Genomic DNA, 19,247 nt, shown 5'->3' with positions numbered 1-19,247 from the left:
TGCCACTGCGAGACAGCCAAGCATGGAAACCCCTCCCACTGCCCCCCCACAACCCTTCAGACAACCTGTGAGTACCCCCTGCTCTCTCCCATGCCCCCCGTTGACATCCCCTAAACCCAGTTCAAATCAACCGTTGCAAGAATAGACAGAAGTGCCATATTGCTTACGCCTACCTGGTCCCCTAAGAGCTGCAAACACTTAAGGGGTTTGGGCCAGGGCAATGTTCTCCACTCTTGGTCTTGAGGATTGCAGTGTGTGCAATTTAGTCCATCCAAGCTCGATCACACTCAGCTCAGTTCGTCGAATTCGGTTTTATGACGTTAAACATGGACAAAAGGATCTGAGATCTATCATTTTGAATAGTTTTCATAACATTTCTATTCACATAACATTTCTATTCGGTCATTGTGTTTGTTTCCCTACCCACTTTCTTCACAAAATAGATATCAATCAAAACAAACCGCATATTTCTCCATGGACACATTTCTGCATAGAGTGCATCTGCATAGCTCAGAGTGTTGACGAAGTAAGACACTTTTTCAATAAGACCCAGGAGAGTTTGAACTGTTGTAGCCATTGGCTTGTTTGAATATCATTTGAATAGCAATATATACAGTGCAGTTCCCGGACTAGAAGTGTTCAGATAGATCAGTAGGTTTAGGCTTACACTTATTTTATTTGTAATACTGACTTTGTGCTGTGGTTGTGGATACAGCTTTGCACATCTCCCCTCACTTTTAATCAAAAAAGTTGTCACTGCTTGAGTATTTCATTATGAGAAGCCCTCAATAACGATACCCCAATATTGGCTGCATCACCTGTCAGTGGTATAGAGTATATATGTCATTTGTCAGTGGACTGGATTATCGATGCTTGCCAGATTTATAGAAGACCCTAGGAGACTGGCACATAATGTTACTAATATAATAATAGCTTACAATATCAGGTTCAGCCCCAGAACAGTGCCTTTGCCATTTGTGTGAGGCTTCAAAGAGATTTATTTGCATCAATTTCAGGGTAGAGACTGAATTGGCATAGTTCACTGAATAAAACATCAAAGTACAGCACAGCTTTCTCTGTAACCCTATACTTCCCTCTAGTGGTCATTTGAAGGTAGCACAACTCCGAGCACAACATGGCTTTGTTTCAACCTGATAGCCTGTTCCTTTCTCCTCTGCCTTTGTTGATGTTGCAGAGTTTCCTCAGTCGAAGGTTGAAGGGCTCCATCAAGAGGGCAAAGAGTCAGCCAAAACTGGATCGAACAAGCAGCTTCCGCCACATGATTCTACCCCGTTTCCGTAGTGCTGACCAGGAGAGGTAGCTAACCTTTCCCCAACCGTTTCCATGTGCAACCTCCACTCTCTATTCTACACCTTGGTTCCTCCATAGCCTTGCTTATTGGTTTTTATCACACTTCCTGGCTACCAAACTTCCTGGTTACAAATGCAGAAGTACCGTTATTAATGGCAGTCTTCTTCCGGGGTCCTTTCCATTCTGAAAGAAACGTTAGCTTCGGTTATTTCCTCAGTTCTAATATTATTTTCTGATTGATTTCTGATAATTAATTATGTCTATCTATAACACAAAATCTTTGAATCACACAGTCAAATGAATGTCAACGGGTCACCTGGGTATGCTTGGTATGCTTTTAATCTGGATCAGAATGATCCAGATTCTTTTTTGCTAACCAGGATCAGATCGAGCTGGCTGATTTCCCCTTTACTGCTCAAAATGTGCCAGATAGATCTGATCCTGGATCAAAAAAGAATCCAGATCATTCTGATTTAGATTTAATGTTTTTAAATACTGGACCCTGAAGACAAGCTTTAGAACAAGCGGACATGCCAATTACATGTCATGAGCACTGACAACAGTGCTAACACATTTTGTGAATATGTGCCTGTTTGACAGTTGACAGTTAAATAAAAGCATGTCTATTTCTCGAGGATGATTTTTTGGGTTTCGGAATGCTACTAACAATAACAGGAAGTAGATGTTATAGGGGTGTGATAAAGGCCAATAGTAGCAGCCTATCAGATCTTGGTTGAAATAGTGTTCTAATTAAAATTCTAATTAGTTACAAATGTCTCGTTGCTGACACATGTTCTGTTCAGAACGCCCTCTAATCCATATGGCAAGGAATGTTTTTGGAAATCAAAAAAACATGTTTTCTGTGCAGTGAATGTTTGTCCTTGAGGATGGAAGTTGTGCGTGCCTGCCATATGGACTCCCTCAAGGGAACTTAAATGGTAAAGGTGAAAAGAAAGTGAAAATGTGATTAATGGAATGGCCTACTACCCCCCTCTCTCTCTCTCTCTCTCTCTCTCTCTCTCTCTCTCTCTCTCTCTCTCTCTCTCTCTCTCTCTCTCTCTCTCTCTCTCTCTCTCTCTCTCTCTCTCTCTCTCTCTCTCTCTCTCTCTCTCTCTCTCTCTCTCTCTCTCTCTCTCTCTCTCTCTCTCCATCCCTCCCTCTCTCTCTCTCTCTCTCTCTCTCCAGGACACGTCTGATGCAGAGTTTCAAGGAGTCCTACTCCCATGAGTCCTTGCTCTCTCCCAGCAGTGCAGCAGAGGCCTTGGACCTGACTCTGGACGAGGATGCCATCATCAAACCGGTTCACTCCAGTATACTGGGCCAGGAGTACTGTTTTGAGGTACGAGCACTGCCTTCAGAAGAAAATCGGTTTAAAACTATCCCTTCCTTCCTTCCTTCCTTCCTTCCTTCCTTCCTTCCTTCCTTCCCTCCCTCCATCCATCCAGCTGCTTCTCCATATATCTTTTCCTTCCTGTACAATTTTTACAAATTCTCCATGACACGCTGTCTTGATCCACCAGAATTTTTTATGGCAACTTTGCCCTGTCAGTGTGGGTGATTGAGGCATACTGATTCAATGATTCAAGGTTGTGATAGTTCGTATGAGCTCCATGTATGTTTTATATTTATGGTTTATGTCTCATGCTGAAAGGGCCTTATCTTAAAAGTGTTGGGGACAAGGCAGTGTGAAACTACCTGACTGTTACAGGGGCTTTAATTCCTGTGTCCTCTTGTTCAGAAATGTGGTTTGGTAAACTACGGCATAACATTATAAGTACTGAGACAAAAATACTAATTCGTGTTAGCTCCCATAGCTAATGCCCAAACTTAAGTTTCATGGGCTGACACAGACACAATACCTTGTCAGCAGGAGAAGCTGGTGGAGGCAGAAATCGAAGGACAGGCTCATTATAATGCATGGAACAGAATGAGGAATGGTATCAAACACACAGGTTTAAAACCATCCTTCATTCCATTCCATTAAAACCATCCTTCATTCTATTCCATTCCAATGAGCCTGTCCTCCGATTTCTACTTCCACCAGCCTCCCCTGCTTGTCAGTCACATGCTGCTAACGCTAAACCAACCCGTTGACTAACATGTATGGATTTGACTGCAGGTGACCACCATTTCAGGGACAAAATGCTTTGCCTGTCGCTCGGCCGCCGAGAGGGACAAATGGATCGAGAACCTACAGAGAGCTGTCAAACCAAACAAGGTAAACAAATTCAGAGGATCTGACTGTGCCTTTCCCCTGCTTTTAATGTCTGGGTTGAAATTAAAGCCCAGACACTGCATTTTCTGCTCCCATACTTGAGACAAAACAGTCAACGTTTCTGCAGTTTCACTCTCAGCTGACGACAAGATGGAGAAGAGAGAGTTATCGTCTCTACAGGGACGTTGGAATGCTACCGTCTGTAAATCACTACTCGTGAATGTTTATTGCAGGACTGTTTGCATCCTGTTTGAACAAGTAGTTCAGACAACAGCAGTTGTCCTCAAAATTTGTTTCAAGTTTCACAGTTTATTGCCCTACTGTATCCCAGTTTATTGCCCTACTGTATCTGTTTGTATGACAATGACATTTTTACTGGCAAGCTCTCCTATTCGAAAACACAGAATACTGTATAGTAGCAACACAATAATACAGTAACATCACAATACACAGTAAGACTAAGAATACACAGTAAATATTCAATCTCAAAATGTTACGTTTCCCTTCCCTGCATGTAGTATTTACCTTTCTGTCACCGATGCTCCAATTTCAGGACAACAGTCGAAGGGTGGACAATGTGCTGAAGCTGTGGATCATCGAGGCCCGGGACCTCCCGACGAAGAAGCGGTACTATTGTGAACTTTGTCTGGATGACATGCTTTATGCACGGACCACCAGCAAGCCCCGCACGGACACCGTCTTCTGGGGAGAGCACTTTGAGTTCAACAACTTGCCTGCCATCCGTTGCCTGCGTCTGCACCTCTACAAGGAAACGGACAAAAAGAGACGCAAGGTGTGTGTGTGTGTGTGTGTGTGTGTGTGTGTGTGTGTGTGTGTGTGTGTGTGTGTGTGTTTTTCACCTGTGTCTATACATGCAGTCGGAACTTCCCGGTAGTTGCTTGAAACATCGTGGCTACACCCCACCCCAATGACCCCTGAGTGGACAGAAACCCCGGTCTCCCATAGGCTTGCATTGAAACTGACTGGTTTTGAATACAGGATTTCGAGGCAATTTTAGATATTAAAATGCCCATAAGATGTTGTGTGGCACTTTACTTACTGCCAGCAAACTGAAACACCCCGATTTAGGATTTGATATTGTTCCTATCATCTTTAGAAAGAGCCTTAGAGAAGAGCCTAGTTTGCTTTTTGAGAGCTAGCCAACAATGTTAATCAATAAATCATTGATTTGCAGTAATGTTTCTATTCTATTCCCTAACCTAGGAGAAGAGCACGTACCTGGGCCTGGTCAGCATCCCGATCTCAAGCATCACAGGCAGGCAGTTTGTGGAGCAGTGGTACCCGGTGATCCAGCCCAGTGTTTTAGCCAAGGGCGGCGGGGTAGGCAGCGGCAAGGTCATCAACGCCTCGCTCCGCCTCAAGTCTCGCTACCAGACCATGAGCATCCTCCCTATGGAGTTGTACAAAGAGTTCGCCGAGTACATCACTAACAACTACCGCACGCTGTGCGCCGTCCTAGAGCCGCTGCTGAGCGTCAAGAGTAAAGAGGAGGTGGCGTTCGCTCTGGTGCACATCCTGCAGAGCACAGGGAAGGCAAAGGTAGGAAGCAGCGGAGGAGGCTGGTGGTGGTAGAAATCAGAGGACGGGCTCCTTGTAACGCATGGAACGGAATGAGGAACAGTGTGGGTAGGAATCGGAGGAGGATTCCTGTCCTCCGATTTGTGCCTCCACCAGCCTCCACTGGAAAGAAGAGACTAGAAGTACCAAAGGGACGTTTTCAGAATGATGAGTATACTGTACTGTGTGTATGAGGGTAGTAGTTTGTAAATAAAGACACTACATAAACACTGCTATAACTGTTGTGATTGAATTCCAGTCCGAGTGGCCTTTTTGGCCAGTTTTGGGTTCAACTTTGAGTTCAATACTCTGACAACTGAATACTGCTATGACATCTTAATACACTATGATGTACTTTAATTGAAGATTCAATTTCCAGACTTTTTCTTCTGCGCCTGATGTACAATGGATTTGTGTCGTACTGTATGTTTGAGAACATGTTCTTGACTGTTTCAGGACTTCCTGTCGGACATGGCAATGTGTGAGGTGGATCGATTTATGGACCGGGAGCATTTAATTTTCCGAGAGAACACCCTTGCCACTAAAGCCATAGAGGAGTACCTCAAATTGATAGGGCACCGGTACCTCAAGGATGCCATAGGTAACAGTCAACATTTTGTTTCATTGCTTGCCCAGTGTGAAATCTCCTATACAACAAAATTCTAAATTCTAAAATGCTGTCATTTCATGAAATTATTTTCGTGCCAATATTTACACATCTTCACAGCATTACGAAAGAAAGATGATGACTACGTTGACGACTATGGTAACGATGTTGATTATGGTGGTGAAGATGATGATGTGGATTGACAGGCATTCTTCACATTCACAGGGGAGTTCATTCGAGCGCTATACGAGTCCGAGGAGAATTGTGAAGTCGATCCCATGCGCACTCCGCCGTCCGTCCTCGCAGACCACCAGGCCAACCTCAGGATGTGCTGCGAGCTGGCGCTGTGCAAGATCATCAACTCCCACTGGTCAGCAGTCTCTCCCCGTGGTTATTCTATTGGGCAGAAATATTTGTCTTTAACTCAGGGACATATTTGGTAAAGCTTTACCTAAACCCAGCAACAAAGTGTTCATAATTAGGGCAGAATTCTGTCAGGGTCTGGTCACATAGTCAGGAACAAATTTGAATCTTAAAGCTACGCTTTGAACGTTGTCATTGCATAAAACATTGTCATTGCATAATTCGGTGCGTTTTAAGTTTGCAAATAGTTGTTACATAACCCTTTCTTATAATAGGTTATAGTACGAATGGCAAAATATTGATCGCAGCTACGTTTTGTATTATTGATAGCATATTAGATATAGGGGGTTTGATAGTTTGACTTGATATTAAACTGGATTTATATGCCCAAATTAGACTAGAGTATTAGAGTAACACTGTTGTGCTTTCCTTTATCTAGTTAATGTTGCTAACATTACCTCATGTATTCTGTTTCTATATCAGTGTGTTTCCACGGGAGCTGAAGGAGGTCTTTGCTTCATGGAGAGTGCGCTGTGCAGAGCGAGGAAGGGAGGACATTGCAGACCGCCTCATCAGCTCCTCCCTCTTCCTCCGCTTCCTGTGCCCTGCCATCATGTCTCCCTCCCTCTTCAACCTCACACAGGAGTACCCCGGGGAACGGACGTCCCGCACACTCACACTCATCGCCAAGGTGGTGCAGAACCTGGCCAGCTTCTCCAAGTCAGTCGCCACCTTCCCTCCCATTTAGCATGCTTCCCAATAAAGGGGCAATCTGAGATTCAAACAACAACAAAGCGGTCACCACTTTTTTTTGTGTAAACAGCTGAGGGATGGGGCTGGAGAACTGTAACCACTCTCAAATTGAAAGATAATGCTATTGATGCAAGGGCTGACCATCCAAGAGTTGCCAAGTTTTGAAGCCATACAGTGTTTGTTTACAATTATATTGTCTGCAAACAATGGAGTATAACAAGCTTATATTGTTAGTTTTAATGGGGTAACGCCTCTATATCATTCATAAAATAAAATAAATTAATGTACCAATTGCAGATTGCCCCTTTAAGCCTTACCTCTCATCAAGCCTTCTTCATATTTAGTAACACTAAGACTATTTCCTCACATTTAGCCTGCCTTAACATTTAGCCTGCCTTCACATTTAGCCTGCCTTCACATTTAGCCTGCCGTCACATTTAGCCTGCCTTCACATTTAGCCTGCCTTCACATTTAGCCTGCCTTCACATTTAGCCTGCCGTCACATTTAGCCTGCCTCCACATTTAGCATTCCTCATGCCTCATGCCTCAGTCTCATGTAGCCTTCCGGCCCCATGTTTCAAATTTAACCTTCACTTTTTAGCCTGCCTCCCATTCATTACATGTAGAATGTCTCTCCACTTAGTATTTGTTCACATTCCAAGTCATTCACCATGTTCTCAACCAAGTAACCTGCCTTGTCATAGGTCAATATTTGTATCTCCTCAACAACAAACTTACAATGTCCCTGGTCTCTATATGTGCACCAGAGATAGGGTAATTTGAAGTCATGGCTCAGTTCTCTTTGCTTTCCATACTGTATATCCATTAAAGATTGATAAACAATTGTCAATGATAGTTCTTTACTCTCCAGCACAGAATATACAGTGCCTTTGGAAACTATTCAGACCCCTTCAATTTTTCCACATACCTCATGTACATAAGTATTCAGACCCTTTGTTATGACACTCTTTTAATTAGCTAAAATGCAAAAATTTAATTTGGTTATAGACCAATGAGTGACTGAGATGATGGTGTCCCATCGACTATGCTTTTTCCTCTCCTCCATTCAACTTTGTAGATTTTTTTAAGTCTCCCCAGGCCTCAGGGTCGCATTCCTGAGCAATTTTGTTCCTCTCCATTTGCTCAGTTTGTAATGACAACCTGATTCACACAGTGCGTAATTGATTCCTATGTGAATCAGAGACAAAGATATTAATTCCAAAATTACATGAACTATTATCCTTGCATTAAGATGGACTCAATTCAACTTATTGAGTGATTTGTTGATGACTTTTTTGCATTTTAGCTCATTTTAAGTGTCATAGCAAAGGGTTGGAATACTTATGTACATGAGGTATTTCTGTATTTTTTAATACATTTTAATAAATTTACTGAAATTTCTAAAAACCTGTTTTCACTTTGTCATTCTGGGCTATTGTGTGTGGATTGATGGCAAATTCTTTTAATTTAATCCATTTTAAATTGAGTCTATAACACAACAAAATGTGGAAAAAGTGAAGGGGTCTGAATACTTTCCGAAGGCACTGTAAGTGTAATATAACATTTAATTGCGTGGTAAATTAATAGATCTGTAATTACTTTGCTAAGCTCTGTATTTATAGAAATAAATATGACAATTCACATTTATTCTGGGAGGATGTATGACTTGTTGATTGTTATTTTCAAGTAGTTATTTGGTTGTTTCTCCATATATAAATGTGTGTGGTATGTAACCTTGAAACAAGCAAAGTAATTATACTGTCATGAAAAATACACAGTCATGGGAAATGCAGTTTACCTAATTGAGCACAGACTCAGTCAGAATTCAAACTCTCAGCTAACTACCTAGCTATAATGTTTCCCACAATATTTCTATGTGACTGAGTTTCAAGCAACTGTACCCTCTCTCACTCTCATCCATTTCATTTCTGCCATTCTCACCCTGTTTGTCACTCTTATTTCATCACTATTTGTCCTGATTCTCCCACTCTGTCTCCCCCTCTCTCACCTTCAATCTCTCACTGTCTGTTGGAACCTCTGCTGTCCACCCCCAACCCTCTCTCTTTCTCTCTCTTTCTCTCTCCTTCCACACTGCTGTATTTTCTTCCCCCAGGTTCAGTGGCAAGGAGGACCACATGTGTTTCATGAATGAGTTCCTAGAGATGGAGTGGGGCTCCATGCAACAGTTCCTGTATGAGATCTCCAACATGGACACCGGGAGCAATGTGGGGGGCTTCGAGGGCTACATAGACCTGGGCAGGGAGCTGTCCATGCTTCATAGCTTGCTGTGGGAAGTCATGGCCCAACTCAGCAAGGTACAGAGATAACACTGTGGAAAACTATGCAGGAAAATATTTTTATAAACACAAAATACAGATGGTGGCAAAAAAATGAAAATCCAATGTCAAGTCACTTAAAAGGGTATCGTACCCCCACTTAAGCAATGAATTGCTTTTATCTGGTATTGAGATAAGATAGTTAATGTCAAATTCAACATTAATGGAGTAATTGAATTAAACTGAGAGGATGAAATTTGACCCCAAGTCGAGCTTCTCTTCTGCTGTTAATTGTTTTTCTCCCCCACCGCTTTACGCCTCTCATCACCACCTCTCAAATCCATTTTTATCTTCACTCCCTCCAGTCCCTCTGTTCTCTTGGCTCAATCCCATTTCTATTTGAGCTCCCTCCACTCCCTCAGTTTACTTAGAAATGGCAGAGGCTGTTTTATAGTGAGCATACTGTACAGTACACGCATTTTGAAGAACAAATGCGATTTAAATGCACTGTCTGATTTCTGCATGCAGGGCCACCAACAAAAACACAATCAATGCAGCAAAAATACATACATCTTAACAAATAGCACTTGATTTCTAGTACAAATCTGTTCCACATGGCATGACATCTCATCTTTTCATTCTACCCCCTTTTACCCAGGATGCTATTCTAAAGCTTGGACCCCTGCCACGTCTGCTAAATGACATCAGCGTAGCCTTGAGGAACCCCCAGCTCCACCGGCAGGCCAGCCACCAGCCCGACAGACAGGCGGACAGGCTCATTTCTCAGCCTCGCTTCAATCGTCTGGTTTCCTCTGATTTCCAGAGCCTCATGATGCGAGACCTCAATAGGTGACTGCTCTTTGTCGGTTTTTTTCTTCCATATAATTGCACAGTTTCCGCATAGAAATTGTTCCATGTAAAACATTAACAGCAACCAACTTTCAGGGCTGGACATTTGAGAAGTAATAGACTAGATACCTTTGTATATGTCATGCATGCTTACAGTAATAGTTCACGCCAAAATCTGATGTTTTTAGACCTCAAGAGGAGTCTGATATTAAGATGATTTTATGTCTCACGCCATTTTCTACTGTATATGCCTCAATCCCAAATGAATAACAAGGATATACACTGTCTAATTTCTTATTTTTTAACGAGGCCTGTATTTCACCTAATAGTGTGATTATGAATATTATTGAGGATAGTGCACTGACAATCCATAGCTTAGAGGGTTTTAGCTGGTTAAGGGTGATGATTGAGGATGATTGCATGATGATTGTTTTACACATGGCTTGAGAAGGTGCTATATTGACCACTTGCTGTTTGTTAATGGTTTATAAAGGATTTATAAACAGATAATCAATAATTTATAAAGTAGTTATAAATAATGTATGAGTCAGATATGAGTCAGTATGGTAAAGTCTGAACAATCTGCTCCAAAAAAACAGATCTGAAAGGAAAATCTTTAGTAGTTTAGTGTTTTAGTCCTGCAGCTGAAAAATAGCCTTAGATTATTTATTCCATCACAGTGAAGTCAAAATAAATGTTATATGACTTTAACTTTGGATCTGTCTTAAAGTTCTGTCTAGACGTGAGCAGGGATCCAATCTTAAAGAAGGAGCAAAATAATTTTGAACCAGATTAAATGTTCAGAAAAACTGGCCCTGTTGTAAAAACTCTACATACATCATCTACGGCTATATTCTGTGTATCTGATAAATAAACATTGATTTGATTTGATATATCTATATTTATGACATAAAATCTATTATTATGATGTTCCTCTCCAGCTCTATAGACATCTCCCGCCTGCCCTCCCCGACCTCTGGGTTATCTGGGGGCGGGGTCCTCTCGTCTCATGTCAACATGGGGAACTTTGCTGATCGGGACCACCGGCCATCAAAGGACGTGTTCTATGTGACCCGGCCACCCTTAGCTCGATCCAGCCCTGCGTACTGCACTAGCAGTTCTGACATCACCGAGCCAGACCCAAAGGTACAGTACCTGAATCGACCCACAATTAGAATTGGCAGCCAAGTTTCATGGAACAGAATAGTATAAGGAGTAGAATATTTGGTCCCACTTTACAATAAAGTGAAATTTAACATGGTATTTAGTACACATAATAGTACACATTTAGTACACATTTATTTGCATAATAGTGTGTCACACTCTGGGCTCTAGTTACAATGGTTTAGAGTTTTTCCTGGTGGTTTTTCAATTGGTCAGGAAAAACCCTATTTAAAACTCAATTTAACTCTATAAAAACTCTCACTCACGTGTCATTGCAGTTCCAGTTCTCATTGCAAGCATTGCATAACACACAGAAATATTACTGAAAACGTACAGGATTTCAGTGTGTCATGCTTCAAAACAGGTTCATGTTGTCATGTTTTACAAGAAGCATATGTGGGAATTCTTGCAGAACTGGCTCAGCCAAACTACAGTACATTACTAGACTAGTTATGACTCCCGGTAGCAGCTCGCATCAGATTCAAGACTCTGGTGCTCACCTACTGGACGGAAAAGGGAACAGTCCCTCCCTACTTGCAAGCAATGGTCAGCCCCCAAACCCCTGCCTGATCACTCTGCTCTTCCACCTCGGCTGTCCGCCTGGCCCCGCCACCTCTACGTGGATGCAGCAGCCGTGCTACTCGGTCGTGGCTTTTCACTGTCCTGGCGCCCCGCTGGTGGAACAAGCTTCCACTGCTGTCATGACTGCAGAGTCACTACCTGTCTTCCGCTGTAGACTGAAGACCCATCTCTTCAGGCTACATCTTAACTGTCCCTCCTAAAGACCTCTTCATCCCCACTATCTCCCTGTAAAAGTTTCTCTCCTGTAAATAAATTAATAATAATAATAATAAAAAAATAAAATAATAATAATAGCATTGTGACTGCCAATAGCCCCTGGTCCGAACATAGCTAACTTTTTCTTATGATGAATCATGGATAGATGATTCTCTTACTTAGACAAATGTATTTGTGGTAAGTCGCTTTGGATAAAGGCGTCTGCTAAATGCCATAAATGTAAATGTAAAATGTAGTTATAAATCAGATACAACACTATCACAAACATGCTCTGACATTTGTAAGAATTGGGTATACCGTTTTCACAAAGGACATTACTAATCAAGACTTCGGGATCCATTTTGCATGTGCAAAAAAGTGCCAAAAATGTATCGAAGTCGGCTATCTTAACCATAATATTTCTAATAGACTCCATGAGACATAATCCAATGGGAGTTTAGAGTACTGTAACTAGAGTTTGCATGATATGCAATGCATTTTCAGGACCTGAGTTGTAAGGTATTTACATGTAGATGTTAGGCAAGACATCCATCAATCTACCATCAATCACGAGTTAATTGCTAGTCCAAGTTAATCACTGTATTTATTCATTGTTAATTAATGGATCCTTATTGCTATAAGTGTTACAGGTCATTTTTGACTGGTTTCATACAGTCATGTGACATAAAAGGTTTACCTAGTTAACAAGGTGTTTCACCTCTCTCTCTCTCCCAGGTCCTAAGTGTCAACAAAAGCGTGTCCATGATGGACCTCCAGGACTCCCGCATGAACAGCATCTCCAACTTCCACTCTGTGGGCGAAATGCTCAACTCCTCCCAAGCATCAATAGCCGGCCTGGGCCACAGCTTCGGAAACCTGGGAGGCCCGCTTCGCATGGGGGGCCACATGTCTACGGGCTCTGGGGGCTCTGGCTTGAGGCTGAGTCAGAATCAGATGGGCCACATGGGGGGTCAGACCGACTCACTCTCCCAGCAGCAGCAGCAGGCAGCGGCCGCCATGCACTTCCCACTGTCCTTCCAGAACCCCCTTTTCCATCTTGCGGCCGATGGCCCCAGGAATCATCCCCAGCAGACCCGGGCCATTCCCCCTCCGCTCCTGCTGTCCCCAGAGAACGAGAACTCCCACCAGGGCTACGTGCCGGCCTTTGGCCACGGCGGTTTCTCCCGTAGCGAGGACCTCTCAGCGCTGCGGCCCCAAAGTAGCCTTGTGCAGCCCAGCATCGTTCACTCACACAGCTACAGCGACGACTACACACGTCAAAACCAGAACTCCGACTACGCTCGGCGCCAGCTCTCGCTGCAAGTGCAGGTAGGTGCAGTGCTAAGCACTCACTCATCGTGGTCCAGTTTTTGAATCCAAATCAAAGTAATACTGTATTTTCTTGAGACGGACAATACTTCAGCCAAATGTCATGGGATCTTAGTGATGAGCATACTGTAGGATGTGGCATTTTCTGTTGTACTATGGTTGCACAAATCTTGGATATCAGACAAATTAACTGTTGCATGAGAGTTGAAAACGACTCCCCAGGAATCCAATTTGCTCAGCTGCTATGTTTGCATACTTGCGTCAGGTAAAGATTAGGTTGCCTGGTTAGTTGCCTCATCACTCTTTTCTCTCTCCATTCCCTCCCCCTCTTTCTTCTGTAGTATTTGATCTGAAATACTGTTCTACATGTCCTTCTCTTACCCCCCACCCCGCCCTCAATCTCTTTCCTTCCCCTCACTCTCTCTCTCGCAGGAGAATCTCCAGCAGCAGATTCTGATGGGCATGACTCCTCAGACAGCCACCGGCACCGGCACACCCACTGCTATGGCCACGCCTCCCTCCACCGTGCACCCTCACCGACAGGTCTCCATAGCCCCGCCTCCCCCCCAGCGCCTCAAGTCTCAGCTGTCCGTCAGCCCCGTGGCCACCGCCACTCCTCCAAAGCCCCGCCCCCAGAGTGGGAACCTCCTCCTCCAGTCCCCGGAGTCGAGCTTCGGCGGCAGGCTGCCGTCACCTAGGCAACAGCAGCAGCAACAGCAACAGCAACAGCAACAGCAGCAGCAGCAGCAGCAGCAGCAGCAGCAGCAGCAGCAGCAGCAGATCATCAAGGATAGTCCGGCCCCTGGGCTCCCGCACCAGCCGAGCTCTGCCAGGGAGAACCAGGGTCCACAGGGGAACGCTGGAGAGTCAACAGACACCCCGACAAAGACCACCAAGCAACCTCAGCAGCAACAGCAGCAACAGCAGCAGCAGCAGCAGCAGCAGCACCTGCTCAAGCCTACCACCAATAAACAGGTCTCTGGCATGGAACACCATGAACCCCAGATGTTTGTCTTTGTTTGACTAGAATCATTTGTTTCCGACACACCTGTAAGCTATGTTAACTACCTGCACACTGTTGACCGGAAATTGCAGCAATGCCCAAGTCTACGAAGGGCAATGGGTTGCAAGGATGAAAGAAAGTTACTTAACACTCCCTCTCTTTCAGGGTTCTCAATCACCCTCCACCCTGAACACCCCTACCCCCAACGAACGCACTGTGGCCTGGGTGTCCAACATGCCACACCTTTCTGCTGACATCGAAACCTTGCGCCACGACCGCGAGGGAGTACTCCAACTGAAGGAGTACTCCAAAAGTATGGACGAGTCACGCATGGACAGGGTCAGTCCATTTGTTTGTCCACTTTTTGGATTCCAAACTAAATAGGTTCTTAGAACGTAGGGGATCGTCTTTATCTTGCTCGCATTTGATTGTACGATAACGATGTTTCATTATGTCATTCAACGTTAAACAGAGACTCAGCGATAGGATGTTACCACATGTAGTGAGATGACTACAAAACGAGCAAGATGTTTCATTTGTTAGCAATTTCATGGCATCTGCACATGTGCACAGCAATGCAATGTGATGTTCTACATGGGTAAAAAAGGATAACAAGTGAAACTTCTTGCTTTTCACTGTTTTTGTTTGTGGTGGAGGCCCTGGTTAACAACCTTCTCCTGACTCTTCAACGGGCAGGTGAAGGAGTACGAGGAGGAGATCCATTCCCTGAAGGAGCGTCTGATCATGTCCCACCGCAAGCTGGAGGAGTACGAGCGGAGGATGCTCTCGCAGGAGCAGCAGACCAGCAAGATCCTGCTGCAGTACCAAAGCCGCCTGGACGACAGTGAGCGGATGCTTAGGCAGCAGCAGGTGGAGAAGGACTCCCAGATCAAAGGCATCATCAACAGGTTGGCTGAAAGATAAGCTAAGAAAGTGTGACACTGTCTTCCCATTGCTTCTGGTTCCAGCCTGGTGCTAGGTTCATCATTCATTTCAATGGAACACATTTTTTGCTGATCCATATTTTTTCAAAAGCATCATTGGTTAATCCTAACGGTGCTCTCTATGCAATAACTCAAGACTGAGACCAAGGTTGCTGGCCAGTGCTTTTGCAGTTGGAGGTGTTGCATAGAGCACCTTCAACAATTTGAATTGATGGTTTCAATTAATTTCATTGGTAGTCAGCAAAATAAAACACATCGACCTTCATTTATGGTCTTTTTCTAGATATGATGATTTTGCTTAATCTACACTATGGTCCAGAATGGATTGCTTTGAAATGAATAGCTCTGGAACTAGATATTGGAGCTTGAGGTTGCCCACTACTATACTGTACTTCCGCTTCTTGGTAAAGCTACAATAGGTGGGAGCTATTTAATACTGAGAGCAGAGCCACAAATGGCCTGTGGGTGCATGTTTGACACTAAAGACTGAATCTCAGTTTTAGCGGTCTCTATAAAACAAACTGTCTCTTGTTTTGTTTTTCAGGCTCATGGCAGTGGAGGATGAGTTGAGAGTAAGTGCCATTCCTGAAATCAAGCCCAGAATGTTCACAGGGCAGGTCTGTCAGGTCTGTCTTCGTCTGAGTGGATGAGAATGTCCTGTTGTCTCTATGGTGTGTGTGTGTGTGTGTACATCGACATGGATTCTCCATTTGCCTTCTGTCTGACATTACGGGTGTGCACAAACAATTTTATTATCCATAAGGTTAAGTGAATTAATACACAACAGACAGGTAGGATAACCATCAAATAGGCAGAGAATAACGCTTTTCAGTTCTCCTTCACTCTGCTCCGTGGTTCCGCTCCTCTCGTGCTCTCTGAGGCTGAGGCTGAAGTAGCCAATATGAGGTGGTGGTTTTGTCAGATATCAGATTTAAGTCACAAATTGACAGCTACATGATATAACGTAGGCTACTGATGAGTACAATTCACCACAATGAAGTAGACATAGGCCAAAGTTATGGTAAACGGAGAACGGTGGGTTCATTTTCAATTTAGCAGCTTAGTCTGGTCGAAAAGCAGGTTTAAGATTAGTCCTATTAGAGCATCCACTGGAGGGGGCATGTCGCTTGCAAATGTTTGGTAGCAATTGGATTATCTAATAAGGAGATGAGCCCAAGGTGTATACGAAATTATGCTGTAGTCGCAGGGGGAATCTTGGTTACAATTGGGATAATCTCTTTCACACCTGTGTCTGATTTCACAAGAGACCAGCTTATGGCCATCACATTTAGAAGGCTGGTTGCAATTAACCCAGTGTAATTAACCACATTTCTTAATTTTGCTTAAATTGATAATGTGGGTTTGATTGAATTTCAGCCATAGCCTGACATGGGAAACATCATCTGACATTTGTCAGACGGTACGATTAGTGAAGACAGGCCAGTGTAAAGGCAGCATTGAAAATGATCCATTCAGTCTTTTACACCGTCTCCAATGTAAATAGTTGACATTTTAGGTAATATTAATGTTGTCTCGTACTCTCCATTATTTTTTGTATTGTTATTTTGTCTTATATTTGTATTTTGTAAAAAAACAAAAAAACATGCATGTGTATTCATTTAAATGAATGTGATATCCAAGTGTTTTTTGGTTTACAGGAATTAGAATAGGAATATGGTTAAACTGGGGGAGGGGGACATCAATTGCTAAGATTTGTTATTGTAGATTTATGCTAAAATGATCATGGAATTCTGCAGACATTTTCAACTACAGCATTTTGCAGTGCATTATTGACCATGTAAAGAGAACGAGGTCAGTGCCCCATTTGACTGACATGGCCAGTTTCACTGACATGCGTCACAATGTCATGTATGGATGTGGAATAGACTAATACAAGACCTTTGGTACGTGTGGGAGTGAAAACACGTCACAGTGGGAGTTAACTACAGGGCACTGTGCACATACGCATAAGAGCTGCGATGTCATAGCTGCCTAGCAACCATTTGTCTCCCTGTCGATCCTACAATACAACAGCACTTTGAAGTAGGGTTAGTCTGTTGATCAAAGCGTCTACATATGTGAAAAGATTGTCTTTTTACGTTCTGTAGTCATAAGAAAAGAAGAAAATGTCTTTAAAAAATCATAGGGAGGTCATTTTCTTAGGACCTTTTTGTCTTATCTTTGTCTAGTACAGAATGTAGAAAATCTATGTTTTCACATTTGTAGACTCTGGTATGGTGCTGGAGATAATGAATATGAGGTTAACAATTGGTGAAGTGCCCCTTCAATTCCTTGACTGCCACACATCAGATTGAGATTCAGACAATTGCTACTGTACCAGGCGATTCAGTTGATGGTGTTTAAACCTAACCAATATACAGTACACTACAATTGGCAAAATAAACAGGAAAAACATTTAACATACAGTACACATTTAGGAATATGTGGCTGTGGAAAGTGTATCTTTAAGGAATCAGAAGTTGTCAATGCATCTAGTTATGAGAACAAGCTGCCTTAAACACTGGTTCTGATCGAAAAAGAAAATCTGCAAAGCAGTCTCTCTGGATAAATTAACCAAAGGTTGCATTTCACGTTGTCGACATTACAGCTGGGCTGTGCAGCACAACAGATCTGTCATATTAATGTGGTTACACTTATCTAGGTGTTGTGAGAACGTTTTCACGACTGCTTTGCAGATGGTCTGGTCCCACTCAGAGGTTCCACTCTCTCCGTAACTTAAGCATGCTTGTTCAATATGTGCCAATAAGGCCACCGTTTGCAGTTATAACAGGAACGACTTGTAATCATTGTGGTGGAGTCACATGGTCAAACTCAGATTGCTGAACAAGCAGACACTATAAAGGGAGTCACTGATATGAAGCCCTTTGACAAGTACATTTTTGAAATTTCCAAAAAATGCCCCTCTCAATCTCCTTATCTAAAAGGCTTTAGCCTCTGCCTCTGTGTGCCACTGCCTCATATCATTGTATAGAATGGGACTCCTGAACGCCTGTTTCCTAAAAAACCTGAAACCCTGCCCATGCTTGTACCTCTCGTCTCTGTCCCGTGCTTTTCTTTTTGGATCTTTCATTCATCTCTGTGACAACTTCTCATTCCTCTGCTTTATAACCCATTTTCTTCTCTCCCTCTCTGCAAAACCCTACCCCCCCATCCCTCTTTTCTCCTGCCTCCAACCCTCCCCTCTATATTCATCCCCTCCTGTGTGCTGTTGTTCTCTCCCTGTGCTTTCTCTGTACAATTTCCCCCCCTCCTCCCACCATTCCACCTTTTATCCCTCCCTCATTTTCCCACCTTTCCCTCCCTCTCTCTATCTATCGGTAGGAAGAGGACTCTTCCTCTCTGGGTTCAGCAGACCCCCGTGGGCTCCCTGGAGGGGGGGGAGGGACGGCCGCCGTCGCTGCCAGGTCCGGGATCTCATCTTCGGGCATGTCCTGTGCCAGCTCTCCCTGGAACGGAGCCCTCCCTCCCCTACCCCCTCCTCGCTTACATGTGAGCCACAATGGAGAGCTCCGTGGCAACCAAGCCTCCCCCGCAACCGCCATGGTTACATCAGCCAGGAACACTGCAACTTGGACCTCAGCAACAGCAGCATCAGATCCGGGCTTAACTGGGGGGAGAGCAGGCTAATGATGATGCCGCATGTGATTATTGAAACCATGTATTTGGGGCAATAACAGGTTCACACTCTTATAGCAAACTCTATCTTTTATTTTACATAGGGAAATATCACGTCAGTGTTTAAAACTAAAATAGCAGAGCACCTCAGTGGATACACACTAAACATACTCCTGTATCCGTCAGACGCTTCTAAAATGACAACAAAAAAAAATAGTCCTGTTTTGGCCCTGACCTTGGGTGTAGTTCAGTAGCCCAGACAGGTTTCAGTTACATAATATGATGCTTCCTAAGACACTGAGTCGTCATATTTTGGACCTGATTGTTTGTCAGTGAAAGAGCACAGAGAAGAATGACAGAGATGGTAGCCAATGTTTACTATATGGGGCATTGAACAATCACTTATGCAGGCTGTGCGGTGAAGAAGCTGAATCAATAGAGC

The 19,247-nt window shown here is 43.6% G+C and overlaps 1 protein-coding gene across 1 annotated transcript in view; it reads left to right on the top strand.

Annotated features, from left to right (window-relative positions):
* The window catches only part of syngap1a (synaptic Ras GTPase activating protein 1a), a gene marked incomplete at both ends in the record, with an annotated part of 53,209 nt that extends 34,392 nt beyond the window's left edge, over positions 1–18,817 (top strand). Inside the window, 18 exons of the mRNA XM_083680566.1 lie at positions 1–67; positions 1,196–1,317; positions 2,497–2,650; positions 3,431–3,529; positions 4,080–4,319; positions 4,751–5,086; positions 5,561–5,705; positions 5,937–6,081; positions 6,558–6,794; positions 8,941–9,142; positions 9,762–9,952; positions 10,894–11,098; positions 12,629–13,222; positions 13,655–14,194; positions 14,391–14,564; positions 14,922–15,133; positions 15,714–15,786; positions 18,512–18,817. The exon at positions 1–67 is cut by the window's left edge and continues 28 nt beyond it. Of these exons, the coding sequence (XP_083536692.1) occupies positions 1–67; positions 1,196–1,317; positions 2,497–2,650; positions 3,431–3,529; positions 4,080–4,319; positions 4,751–5,086; positions 5,561–5,705; positions 5,937–6,081; positions 6,558–6,794; positions 8,941–9,142; positions 9,762–9,952; positions 10,894–11,098; positions 12,629–13,222; positions 13,655–14,194; positions 14,391–14,564; positions 14,922–15,133; positions 15,714–15,786; positions 18,512–18,817 (4,042 nt within the window). The remainder of the gene's footprint in view (positions 68–1,195; positions 1,318–2,496; positions 2,651–3,430; positions 3,530–4,079; positions 4,320–4,750; positions 5,087–5,560; positions 5,706–5,936; positions 6,082–6,557; positions 6,795–8,940; positions 9,143–9,761; positions 9,953–10,893; positions 11,099–12,628; positions 13,223–13,654; positions 14,195–14,390; positions 14,565–14,921; positions 15,134–15,713; positions 15,787–18,511) is intronic.
* Between the last annotated feature and the right edge of the window lie 430 nt (positions 18,818–19,247).

Source organism: Argentina silus (genome assembly GCF_951799395.1).
Source record: "Argentina silus genome assembly, chromosome: 11".
Taxonomy (NCBI): domain Eukaryota; kingdom Metazoa; phylum Chordata; class Actinopteri; order Argentiniformes; family Argentinidae; genus Argentina; species Argentina silus.
The sequence above is the reverse complement of the archived record's forward strand: the minus strand, read 5'-3'. Positions and strand labels throughout refer to the sequence as shown.